Genomic DNA, 12,606 nt, shown 5'->3' on the forward strand with positions numbered 1-12,606 from the left:
AAAGAGTCATTTCCTATGTAGAAATTCTTTGCAACTATTTTGTAACTCAGATAAAAAAACAAAAAAACTGAGAGACAAGTTGCAGATGAGGGAGGAATGTGCTCTGGATGAGACCCCGGCTCTGCAGATGTTCTGCTCTGACTCCTGTCAGGAACTACACGAGAAATAAAAAGTGCACCATTTGGTGCTTGCACTTGCCCCTGCTTGTACACACCCACACATTTAATGTGCGCCATTGTCCTAACAGGACCCTCCTTCTGGTTTCATAATCCTTATAATGCAGAGGTATGTTGCATTGGCCACTATTGGAGCAGGCTTTTGGCTTGCAGCTCAAGACTTTTTTTCCACAGAATTTCTGTCATAACTTTGAGGAATGGGACAAACGTAATACAGCATGAATGCCAATTACAAGGAGTTAGATAATCACAGTGCTAGAGGACAAAATTAGTAAGTTTTCTTTAGTACGTGCGTTTTTCTATTTCTGAGTACCTGTTACTGGCAAATACTTAGATACTTAAATACCTCAGATGCTGGGAGGCTGCTTGGTTTCCAACAGTCATACAGGGTCTACTGACCCCAGTGTCAGTTCCAGGGTGTCTGCCAGTAGGTGTTACATTTACATGAAATGAATTCAATAATCACATCTCACTCAGGGCATGGGGGTGGTCATGTCACATTTGTCAATTTCTTTGACAAATGTTGCTCTCCGGGGAGACGGGAGACGACCCTCTCAACATAAACTCAACTCCCATGATATAAAATGAATGTTTAGGTAAAACAGTTTGCCAGTTTCCGAGACAAATATTTGCAAGTCAGATCTTTCCTGGCAGCAGGGAGACAAACGCCAGGCGGGCCAGCTGAATTCCCGTAAATGGGGGACGAGACAGGGAGAGAGAGAGACAGAGAGAGAGGGAGAGAGAGAGGCAGCATGGGAGGAGTGACAGTGCAGGGTGTTTAAACCACGTGGCTGCTCTCCACACCGGAAGTAAGCAAACTCTGCCTCTGCCAATATGTCTGCCCCCGATGAAGACACGTTTGCCGAGGAAGGAGGCGAAATGGACGAGATGGACGAAGCCGGCAGCGACGACGACGAAGGGGTAGAGATGGAGGAGGAAGGAGCGGACGGAGACGGGGAGAGGAAAGTGTACGTGCCCGGGATCGAGCCGCTTCAGCCGGGAGAGGAGCTGGAGATGGATCGCTCCGCGTACCGCATGTACCACGAGTGTCAAACAGGCAAGCTGAGCCCGCACAAGTTATATCTGGTCTGTCGGGGCAGATAGTCACAGGTTGAAGTCAGCTTTGTGTTTTTGTGTGTTTGTGTTTAGGTGCTCCGTGTCTGAGCTTCGACGTCCTGAGAGACGGAGATGGAGAAGGCAGGGAACAGTTCCCTCTGTCCATGCTGCTCTGTGCGGGCACACAGGCGGACACAGCTCTGAGCAACAGGTCGGTGCACTCCTGCAGAAAACACACACTTCATACACGTTTAAAGTGACTGCTGCTGTCAGCTGACATCAGTGAGTTTATTATCAAAGTGTCAGAGGTGAAATTGAACTCCTGCAAATATGAGGTACTTGTACTTTAGTATTTCTGTTTTATCTCATTTATCTGACAGCTTTACTCACTTTACAGATTGACATTACTGCATAAAAACACACCAACAGCTTTCACAATATGATGTTTTGTTATTAACTACCTGTCAGTTTAAACAAGTGGGGTTGAAACAATGAATCCAAAATGACTACAACAGAAAACCCCTGCTTTTACATTAATGCATCAGCACTAATAGTCTATATAATACATACATATAGTATGGTATGTAATAGCCCCAGGGGGCATTTTATTGCATTGAGTGGTTTTACTTGAATGATTTTAGACTGGTCTTTAGTGTTCAGCCAGTATTATTATTGATCTTAGATTATTCTATTTTGTCCAATTTGGGTTTAATCCACATTTGTTTGATGTTCAAGCACTTTGGTTTCATTAAATATCAAGTCGGATTTATTCAGAAAAAAATACCAGTCATAATTACAACTTGGATGTTGACATGAAAAGTTTACAAGCTGGAAATTCATAATTACAATAGCTCTGTTTCAACATGAAAGCACCTTCAGTGTACACTCTGGATGATTTGAGTACACTTTATTTTAGTTACTTTTCCAGTGCAAACACACTATTTTTAAAACTTGCTTAGAGCCACTAATGAAATACAAGTATTTAGCGGCAGAAATACTTTAAGTAGTATTAATAAGTAAGGTTCAAATACTCCAAAATAGCATAGTACTTGAGTAAATTGACCACATATTGTTTTTCTTTTCCTTCTTTGTATTTTCATTTCAAATTTAATTGGAAAGGGCCCAACTCTGGACAAGATGAAATAAAATATTTGTAGCAGACAATATTTTTTTACAGTACTATAGCTGCTGTAAACTCTGGTGTGCCCTCTATAATCAATTCTTCCAGTTTCTTCTGATAATTAGAGGCACAGTGTTGTTGTTTTTTATTTTCTCTTAATCATTAATTAATTGATTGGTAGTTATTCTCTCACTGCTCAGTGTAATAAGTGCTTGGTTTGACTTCTCTGTCATGAGCTTCCATCTGCCATCTTTCTCTCTAAGAGCATACTTTAAAACTCATCGAGCTGGAATTCACAATAGAGCTGTTTTTTCTTTTTTTCTTTCTTTCTTTTTTTTCTGCTGTTGCTGCTGCACAGTTTCAGTTATGTTTTGACACATCATCCACATCGAGCCATGAAAAGAGTTGGGAATTTTCCTTTCAGTGGAAACTTAAAGGATCAGTTAGCGGTTAATGTTTATAATATTTGCTTTCATACTAAATGCCTGAATGCTGATAACAGATGGTTTTAGATACTTATCTCTTAAAGTAGTTTGCTATCTTTTGTATACACTTAAATATGAACTTTCCAGGCTATACACCACCCCCACATAATGTAATGAGAGTGTAGGGTAATTTGTTATCCACATCCACTTTAAGACATCTGCTTACTTTTCTTGCAGACTTCTTGTCATGCGCATGTACAACCTTCACGGAACAGAGAAAGAAAAAGAGGGGGAAGAGAGCAGTGATGAAGAAAGTGATGACGATGAAGAGGATGAAGATAAGAAGCCACAAATGGAGCTGGCCATGATGCCTCACTATGGAGGCATTAACAGAGTCAGAGTATGTGAATATTTTCAGAAACGAAACCATTAGCTTTTCAATATCAGAGACTTTTAATTTTCCTGTTTCCCACTCACTGATTTTGTTTCTTTGTCTTCAGGTGACCCAGCGTGGAGAGCAGTCACTGGCTGCTGTCTGGTCAGAGAAGGGACAAGTAGAAATATTTGACCTCCGACCTCAGCTGGAGGCCGTTCACAACTCTGCTGCCATGGAAGCGTTCATCAAACAGCAGAAGGAAGCCACAGCTCTCTTCAGTTTCTCAGGACACATGACTGAAGGCTTTGCAATTGATTGGTCACCTACAGTTCCTGGTAAGTTAATCTTTAACCTGCAGTGAAATTTACAGACAAACCTAACCTCAGGTGACCACAGTGTGATGTGTACTGTGAGTGTAAACATGTCCCCAACTGCACCTCATCTACTTTGTAATGTGTGACATGACAGACATGACAGGATCAGCCTGTGCTAAATGTAAAGTATCATTTTCTCTGTCTCTCCCTCTGTCACCTCAACATCTGAAATTTCTGTTACAATTTCCCAACTGCAGCTTTTTAATGCCAGAAACAACCAAATCACTGTGTCCTTTCCTCAAGCTCCACGTTTGCTCGTTGTTATAGCTAGTGAATGAGATGCTTATCTGCAGGCAGCTGTCTAATTTAGGAATAACAAACATTGTTTAAACCCTTGGATCCACATCAAATCATTTACTTCGGGGCCCAGCTTTCTACCAACTTGATTGAAACCTCATTCTGCTAAATATGAAACAGAACAGAAAACAAAACATTCGTAAAGAAGAGTAAAAACATCATTCTGTGCTTTGCAAGATGGTTGGCAATAATGTGTGATGTATACACGTTACAGGAGTGGGGACCTCGTCAGAATAGTGTGCAGATCAATACAATGTAAAATTGAAATGGAATCAAATATTTCAACCTAAACTTTATCAGATGTCGTCTTGAACATATAGATAGGTCATACTGCAGTAGTAAAAATTCAGATTAATGAGAAATGTGTACCAGCATAGATGTTAATTGTTAACTGTTTAACTTTTATCAACAGGTCGTCTTATCAGTGGAGACTGCAAAAAGAACATCCATGTGTGGGAACCACGGGAGGGAGGGACCTCATGGCAGATTGACCAACGACCTTTCAGCTCCCACAGCAAGTCTGTGGAGGATCTGCAGTGGTCTCCTACTGAAGCTACCGTACGTTTGAAGTAGAAGTAGTGGGTGAGACTGAGGTAGACTGTTATAGCGGTTAACACTGTTGCCTCAGATCAACAGTGTTAACCAATCACTAGGTCTGATTGAAACCTCTCCTGAGTTCGTCTGGGTTTCCTCCCAAACCAAAAAAGCTGTGCATGCTAAGTATTAGACATGCGTGTAGATTTGACACACGTGTTATCTGTTTGCACTGCTGGCCTCAAATGCAGAGGATGAATTTCTCCATGGGGATTAATAATGTCAAACTGAGCTCACCAGCTCAGCAATGCTTTACAGGTATTTGTACTGAAGAAAAAGGTGTGGTGAGAGAAATGAGTGATTGGTATGAACTATGTTTACTTTAAAAACACCAGCTGTCGCTATGCACTAGTGTTGCAACAAAGATTGTCAGACTAAAATATGCAATTTATGTGTGTTTGTGGCTGCTACGCTTAACAAGTCATGAACTAGGTTGTAGTATGTGGATGTGTACGCTACAGTCTGTTGTTGATATTTTGCTTCTACCTTAGTAAGTGGTGTGTGCACTGTGTCCCTGTCTCGTAGACACACTCCTCCTGAGAAACTAAGAAGACAAAACCACAAGTGAATAAGAAATACAGTCAAGTTCTTTGTTTGTGGGAAGACCAGTTAAGACCTGTTAGTCTTTGTTTTGTTAATATTTAATCTAAAGATCAAATCTCAGAGTCTGTGCTTTCTCTTTTGCCGATAGGTTTTTGCATCTTGTTCAGTGGATCAGTCTATTCGCATCTGGGACATCCGTGCACCGCCCAATTCGATGCTCTCAGCCAATGAAGCACACTCATCGGACATCAATGTGATCAGCTGGAACAGGAGCGAACCATTCCTGCTGTCAGGAGGGGACGATGGGCTGCTGAAAGTCTGGGACCTGCGACAGTTTAAGGTAAAAAACCAACAGTAACTTACCTAAAATCATTCACCAAGATCAGTCAGGTGACCATGATACAGCTGTGAGTTTTACTGGTTTGATATATGATACGGAGTGAGGAAGTTACTGTTTGGTTAGTATGCATCACCACAGTCGAAATCCTGCCACAAAGGAATCACTGTTAAGGGTTTGTGCTATTACACCATTAGATAATCTCACACCTTTGCAGTCTGGCAACCCCACCTAACTAATAATTATTGCGTCTTTTACCTGTGACACAATAGTGTTATTATTGCAGTTGTGTCCTCCCTCCCAATACAGGAATCCATTTTTATTTTGCCTTCAAAGGAATAGTTTGACATTGGGAAACACATTTACTTGCTTTTTCACCAAGAGTTAGAGATAAATGTTAAATTATCACTTTGAAATACTCCCAGAGCAACTTCTGAAAAACACAGATTCATAAACCAGTGTTATTTTTTTGTAGCCTGATGTTGTTTGTGATGAACAGCTGTCACACCTCACCTGTCTTGTTCCACCTTGTACCTGTAGAGCGGGCGGCCCGTGGCAAACTTCAAGCAGCACAGCGCCCCCATCACTTCGGTGGAGTGGAACCCCGTGGACTCGAGCGTGTTCGCCGCCTCGGGAGCGGATGACATCATCAGCCAGTGGGATCTGTCCGTGGAGTCATGTGACGTGGGCGCCAGGGTGGAGGGGGTGAAAGACTTACCCCCTCAGCTGCTGTTCCTGCACCAGGGTCAGTCAGAGATTAAGGAGATTCACTGGCACCCACAGATACCTGGTGTGATGATCTCCACGGCTCTGTCAGGATACAATGTGTTCAGGACAATATCTGTGTAGTGTGTGTGTGTGTGTGTGTGTGTGTGTGTGTGTGTGTGTGTGTGTGTTTGAGAGAAAAACAGATGGTTTTGCATTTACATGTATGACATACATTTAATGTGTGTGTGCAGTAAGCAATAAATCCAAATATTCATCTTTAAGGAGCTTGTAATATTGTACATAACTTAGTTGTGTAGGTGATAATTGTTCTTTTTAACATTTATTTGCCAGTGTAGGCGCCACATAGTGTTATAATCTTTACCATTGAACTTTCAGTCTGTATGTTTTACAGATGTGTTAACTATTTTAGGCATTCCTTAGTGCATGCTTAAATAAAATGTTTAAAACCACAGTTCTCTTGTTTTTACCTGAGGGGTAGAGGGTAGGCTGCTCTGTTTTTATTTTACTTATGAAGAAAAGCACTGAATTATGTCTGTACTTAAAAATCTGCTACATACATTGAGTGTCCACACAATAGAGGGCGCAGTAAATTGAGATTTCAGACAATTGTTCATCATCATTTTGCATCATCAGCGACAGGTTTTATGTTGCACCGGTTTTTGCATCTATAAAATGCAACAAATTTAACAGTGATATTAGCATAAAGTAGTTATTAGCATAAATGCCACAGATAGTTTTTCATACTGCAGGAATATTTTAGGGTTCTGTAAAGAGTGTAAATGTTACAGTACGAGTTCACTAAAATAAAATGGCAGCCAGTTAATACACCACACTGTATAATTAACGGAGTAATTGTGAACACGTTGGAGGTCTTGGGATCTTATTTATTCACACTGAATAGAGAATACTTGCCCTGAAGTCAAAGAAAAGTCACAGCCAAGGCTGGTGATTATTATAAATTCCCAATAATAGTTTTATTGTTTTCACTGTAATCCTTATGAAACCACAGGTTAACGTCTTTAAACCAGCATTTCCAACAGATGAGCATAATGACCTCTCTCCCTTTTACAGCATTATGGAATAAAACACTTTTTTAAAAAAAAAAAAAAAAAAACAAGCATTATACAAGCAAAAAGCATGTACAGAAATAAACATCAACATGGTCCTGATTTACAATATGACCTTTAAATCCCATGATTGTCTTAGTGTTTTAGTATCAGTCCAGCCCCACAGCCCAGAGAAACTATGGTAGGTATGAAAACATACAAAATAACTGTACTCTGAGAACAGATTTGATTCGGTCTAAACCAGAGAAACAGTGTCAGATTAGGAATGTGACAAATTCACAGTAATTCATAATACACAGGATATCTTTATTTTCTGACAGTGTCTCTGGGGACCTTTTGTAAAGCTTTTCAAATGAATTAAACATCAAGAGAAGACATGGAGACTGTAATAAACATGCACTATGAAAAATAACTAATAAGACATTGGTATAGCACAGGGTACAATAATAATAAGAACAGCTCCCTTTAAGGCACTATAACATAAAGCTCAGTAAACACAACGCCTGTTGTGTGTGCTTTAGATTTTTTTAAAGCAAATATAGGACAAAAATTACCAATACAAGCATCATTCATTTAGCCTGAATCAAACTTTCCACTGAGCTTCAGTTTCATAGCAAAGCTTCCAGGTGAATGAAATAAATCAAAGTGCTACAAACTTTTCACTGTAATAACCCAAATGACATTTTGCTTTTTCTGATCAAAATGGCAGTCTTTGGCATATCTGTTACCCTTGTAGATAAAACATAAAATGTATTTTCCAGTTGAGCAACATCGTCTTAACTGTAGACCTCTGAGTCTTGGAAAAATCCAGTTTGCGTTATGATATGTTCTGTTTAAGCCTCCCATTCAAATGATACTGAAATGATGAGTTAAGGAAAATACAGTATCCTGGATTTACTCAACAGCAAAGATGTGTTTCTGTGGCAAAACCATATCTATACCCTATAGACCAATTTCATCATCAAACTCATCTTCAAATGTGTAGCCTCTTCCTGCTTCCTCCTCCTCCTCCTCCTCCTCGTCTGAATCAGTCTCTGAGTGGCAGCTGTCAACCCTCCTCCTGTCCAATGGAGTGACTCCTTCATACTCTGAGCTATGTGATGAGGCAGGACTAGGTGGCAAATCTACTTTGTGATTGGTGAACTCAGTTTCACCTCCTGCTACTCGGCTCTCGCCCCTCTCGCTCTCACTCCTCGTTGGACTCATACACACCAGCTGATTCTCATCCTGGAAGTCATACCCTTGACCCTCTTCCTCTTCCGATGCCTGGCGAATGATCTCCTCTCGTTTGTCGCTGAATCTCACTTTTGGTTTTAACCCCTTTGGCTTGATCCCGTTCCCATCTGGTATCCTGCCGTCTCCCACCTGGTCTCCATCCAGCCCAACCAAGTTCTTCCCGTTCAGCTCGTTCTGCACGTTCATGGACATTTCCGTGGCCCCCTTTCCCTGCTTTGTTTCCACCAAGGATGAGCTGCTTTTGAATGCATCCTCCTCATTGGAGTCAAGCCCCAATCCGTCCATCACTCCTAACACGTCTCCCAGCATTGATGGGCCCAGATCCAGGTCCAGGTCCAGGGTGAACGAAGACACTGACTCAGAGTGCTGAAGCTCATTGTTCTGTGGGCTTCCTGGAGCATCTGTATGAAGATCACTGTGGTTGACTGCAACCTCAGGATCAGCAGCTGGCATCATCCCTGGACTCCCCAGGTCGGGGCTGGCTGGACTCGGACCGAGGGTGGACAGGAAGGAGGTGTCTCCAAAGGCATCGCCTCCCCTTCCAATGTGCATGGTGTGACGAAAGTCACCCAGTGGCGCCGAGATCATGGTAGGGTCCAGACGAGGGGCCCGGGATGATTTGTGGAGTGGCATAGCTGTAGACAGATTGAGGACAAGGGGGAGAATGAAGGAAGCAGCACTCCGAGCAAATGAGATAACTTACAAAAATGTGCAGAAAGCAAGTAAAAACTGGATCCCTAATCCAGCCTCCTGATAAGACAGGGCAGTGTAAAAACTTCACCATGTTGTGCAATATTGTGGGAAGCCAATGAGCATTTTGGCACTGGTGCAGCTGAGAAGGCCATGCTGAGACTTGTACTTGAAGCACACACATGCAACGCTAGCACATACTTTTCTCTAGCCTCAGGGGTGCTTGTGGACAAAAACAAGACTGTAACGAAAAAAATAAAATCTATAATCCCAAAACTACTGGGCTGTGATACCTTGAGGGGCATTAAAGTTAGATGTCAGCACGACAAAACTATTCCTGTTGAGGCCAACAAGGCAACATTTTTAATTAATAATTATTACAGTAGGTGGTAACCAGCATTACCCCGTGTATTTGATGATGATTCACAGATTCAGCCACTTTAAGGACATTTTCTTTTATTTATCAGCATCATACACTTTAAATCAGTATACAACTTTAAGAAGTTATTCTCAAAGTTTGTGTATGTATGTGTGAGAGCTAGATCTGGGAGGGGAGTGGGCTTACAGGCCTAGCCCCAACCCTCAAGACTTTACAATAATAATTAAAGTAAATGGTACATTATATAAGTTGAATATATAGGTAACTCAGAACTTATGCGAAGATCACGCGAGGGCAACACGTATTGGCAAAGCAGCGAGAGGATCGTTTGGATCAATGTAAAACTCAAGCTAATCAATTGACCTGAGTGAGCGTCACCAAAACATTTAAAGTGTGGAAAACTTACTTTAAAACGTATGTTCTGGTCTTTGCTTGGCTACCTCTTCAGTATCCAGCTTTTTCATCTGGCTTTTTGCTCGCGTTTCCCCTCTCGACTTTTCCCTCGCTCTTTTTCTCGCCGTCGTTTCTCTGTGTGAATTTTCTTTTTCTTCCAAAGGGATGGGCACGGGGTGAGGAAGTGACGCGACAGTTATTGGGGGAGAGCTGGATCAAAGTGCTCTCTCGACTTTACCAGACATTGTAAAATTATAAATGAGACTAGCAGTCAACTTTCCACCGAGTATTTTTACTTTCTGTTGTAATCGTTGAGCCGGAGCTTAATAATTAAACAACAGCACAGAGAAGATGACTGGAAGTTTATGTGAATCAGAGTTTGTGTGTAAACATCCAGCTGGAAAGACTCAAGCTGAAACAGATTTTTATGATATTATGGAAAAATGGGCAGGATGTAGAAGTAGGCCACTGAGATCATGAGTTAAAGTCCTGTCACAACAAACACGTTTTTAATAAAGTATTTGAGTTGTTTCAGTTTTTTAAATGTATTTATTTATTCCATTAAATTTTCTACATTTAAATGATAAGGCCAGAGATATTACTTTTTATTATTACTGTGAGCAAATCCCAATCCAAAGTGCCTTAGTTCCTTCTGAAGATGTAAATCTTCAAATATTATTATAAAACCAACATAACTTTTAAACAGGTGCTGATTGTAGTTTTCAGTTTGTAACACAAACAGAAGTTAGGCCCGGCACTTTGGTTGGGGAATATTTTCAGATGGGGATTAACACACACGTGATGTGCTGGTGAGAATTTAGGGCAGCCTAACAGCATTTTTAGATCTGACTCAAAATAGACTGCAGTTTGTGTTTTAATGATAATGAAGGGGCATTTCTCATGTGGCTGACTTATGCTTTTTCCTTTTTAATTTTCTTTAACAATTTCAGGCTTTGGCTTCCTGGTTTTGGTCTTGTTATGGAATTTGTTGTGAATATGAAACAATATATAAACCCAAATTTAGTGCTATTGTTCAGTACTATTATGGAGTTCTTTCCTGGACACTACCAAGGAAATTACAAATTTGTGTTATATCTACCAACTTAATGAAAATGCTGTTTCAAAACTGCCTACATTAGTTTAAAAATATTGCAATCAGCCTAAAATATATGTAAGTTTTCACTCCCACAATATTGCTGAAGTCACTGCATTCACAGAAAGAATAAAAATATTGAACCCTGACCTCAGTGGTCGCCTCACTGGGCTGAAGTCACATATTAAAGACTTTTCTCAGGCTATGGTTAAGTTAAATGCGACACCAGTACACCAAACAAATTTTAGTTCACACTGAATTTATTATGAGGGGTTTAACTTGGCTGCAATTACGCTGTCTTTCATGGAATGCAGTCAGTGAAGTCAGCCCACTTAGTTGACCAAAGCATATTTTTGAAGGGTGTCAGTCTGGTGCGTAATTGAGCCCAAATTCTTTTACTCACACATCCAGTTAGTCGAGAATTCTCTTGAAAAACACGGGAGAAAACCTGAATTTGATTTCAACAACAGCAGTGGAATAGAAATGCTTTTCAGGAGCACGTTACCCAGCTTCCTCTCATGGGTTAAGGAAACAGAAGCATTACCAGACCCCAGGTATTCATACAATGGTGCCGGGTTGTGAGTCATTGTTTGTGAGATCTTGTCACAAATGCTCAACATATTTGTACAATGATGTAGCCGACAAGACAACAATGGGAGCAAATTATTCATTCAGTTGGTGCATGATTTCATTCACTGTGAGAAATAGACTGGAAATTACAATTAATACAGTATTTTATTTATTTGGAAGCTGTGCCCCTGAAAGATAGAATTGTAGGGATCGAGGATCAAGGAAATCTTTATTATCCCCAAGGGGCAATTTGTTTCACTGCCAGCAGTTTTACAAAAACAAACAAACAAAAAACACACATATATATATATATACAACATACAAGGAATAGTACCATAATAAATAAACAAGGACTTACATAGAGATATTTAAGATGACAAAAGCAGCAGGAATAAAAGAGTTTTTAAACCTATTAGTCCTGCATCTCAGCACCACAAATCTGTGTCCAGAGGGGAGCAACTTAATGTGCTCAAAAAGAGGATGGCTTGGGTCAGCCAGGACAGAATGGGCTTTTCTCAGCATTCTGACGTTGTATGAGTCTGAAAGGTTGTTCAGGGTTGTGCCTGCGACCTTGCTACACACTTTTACAGCGTGTAATAAATGTAAGAAAGAAATACATGAGTGTTTGTTTAATTTGGTAAGAGAATGGTTCACAGTGGAACATGTCTTTAAAAGGACATTGTGAGCCCTGTTTCTCATTGGCATCCAGCAAAATACACATTCATGAACTTTACAGCAGTTGCAAATATCATTTGCACTCCACAGAGACTCACTCCATAGAGACCTCCAAATAATTTTGGGGATAAAGTGTGTGAGACTCTCTGACAGGAAATGACTCCACTCTCTGTAGCTAACGCATTTACACACGCCCGGTGACACACATACACACACACACACACACACACACACACACACACATCCTGCAGCTGTGCATGCTTCCCAGGAAGGTAGAGGGAAAATGTATGTAGGCAGCTGAGTGATTATGCCTAAGAAAAAAGTACAAATAAATATTGTAGTGTTGGGTAAAATGATAGCTGCTAGGTTTCCCAAATATGATCAGTCAATATATGAACCAGCAACATAAAGTGACGTTGAAATTAATATTATAAACTGGGATTACACAGATTTGGTGATATGTAAATATTACTTGT

General features: G+C 40.6%; 2 protein-coding genes across 2 annotated transcripts; one reads left to right on the forward strand and one right to left on the reverse strand.

Moving 5' to 3' along the window:
• Positions 1-957: 957 nt before the first annotated feature.
• grwd1 (glutamate-rich WD repeat containing 1) lies at positions 958-6,478 on the forward strand. The gene is made up of 7 exons (XM_018682591.2): positions 958-1,233; positions 1,326-1,443; positions 3,015-3,177; positions 3,278-3,488; positions 4,237-4,382; positions 5,110-5,301; positions 5,839-6,478. The coding sequence occupies exons 1-7, from the start codon at positions 1,011-1,013 to the stop codon at positions 6,145-6,147; spliced, it is 1,362 nt and encodes a 453-aa protein (XP_018538107.1). The 5' UTR covers positions 958-1,010; the 3' UTR covers positions 6,148-6,478.
• Positions 6,479-6,973: 495 nt separating this feature from the next.
• cdc42ep5 (CDC42 effector protein (Rho GTPase binding) 5) lies at positions 6,974-10,057 on the reverse strand. Its single transcript, XM_018682592.2, has 2 exons — positions 9,806-10,057; positions 6,974-8,965 (listed from the first exon to the last, which is right to left on the reverse strand). Exon 2 carries the CDS (start codon positions 8,961-8,963, stop codon positions 8,037-8,039), a length of 927 nt encoding a protein of 308 aa, XP_018538108.1. The 5' UTR covers positions 8,964-8,965; positions 9,806-10,057; the 3' UTR covers positions 6,974-8,036.
• Positions 10,058-12,606: the final 2,549 nt, after the last annotated feature.

The sequence above is a fragment of the Lates calcarifer genome, linkage group LG15 (assembly GCF_001640805.2).
Source record: "Lates calcarifer isolate ASB-BC8 linkage group LG15, TLL_Latcal_v3, whole genome shotgun sequence".
NCBI classification, from domain to species: domain Eukaryota; kingdom Metazoa; phylum Chordata; class Actinopteri; family Centropomidae; genus Lates; species Lates calcarifer.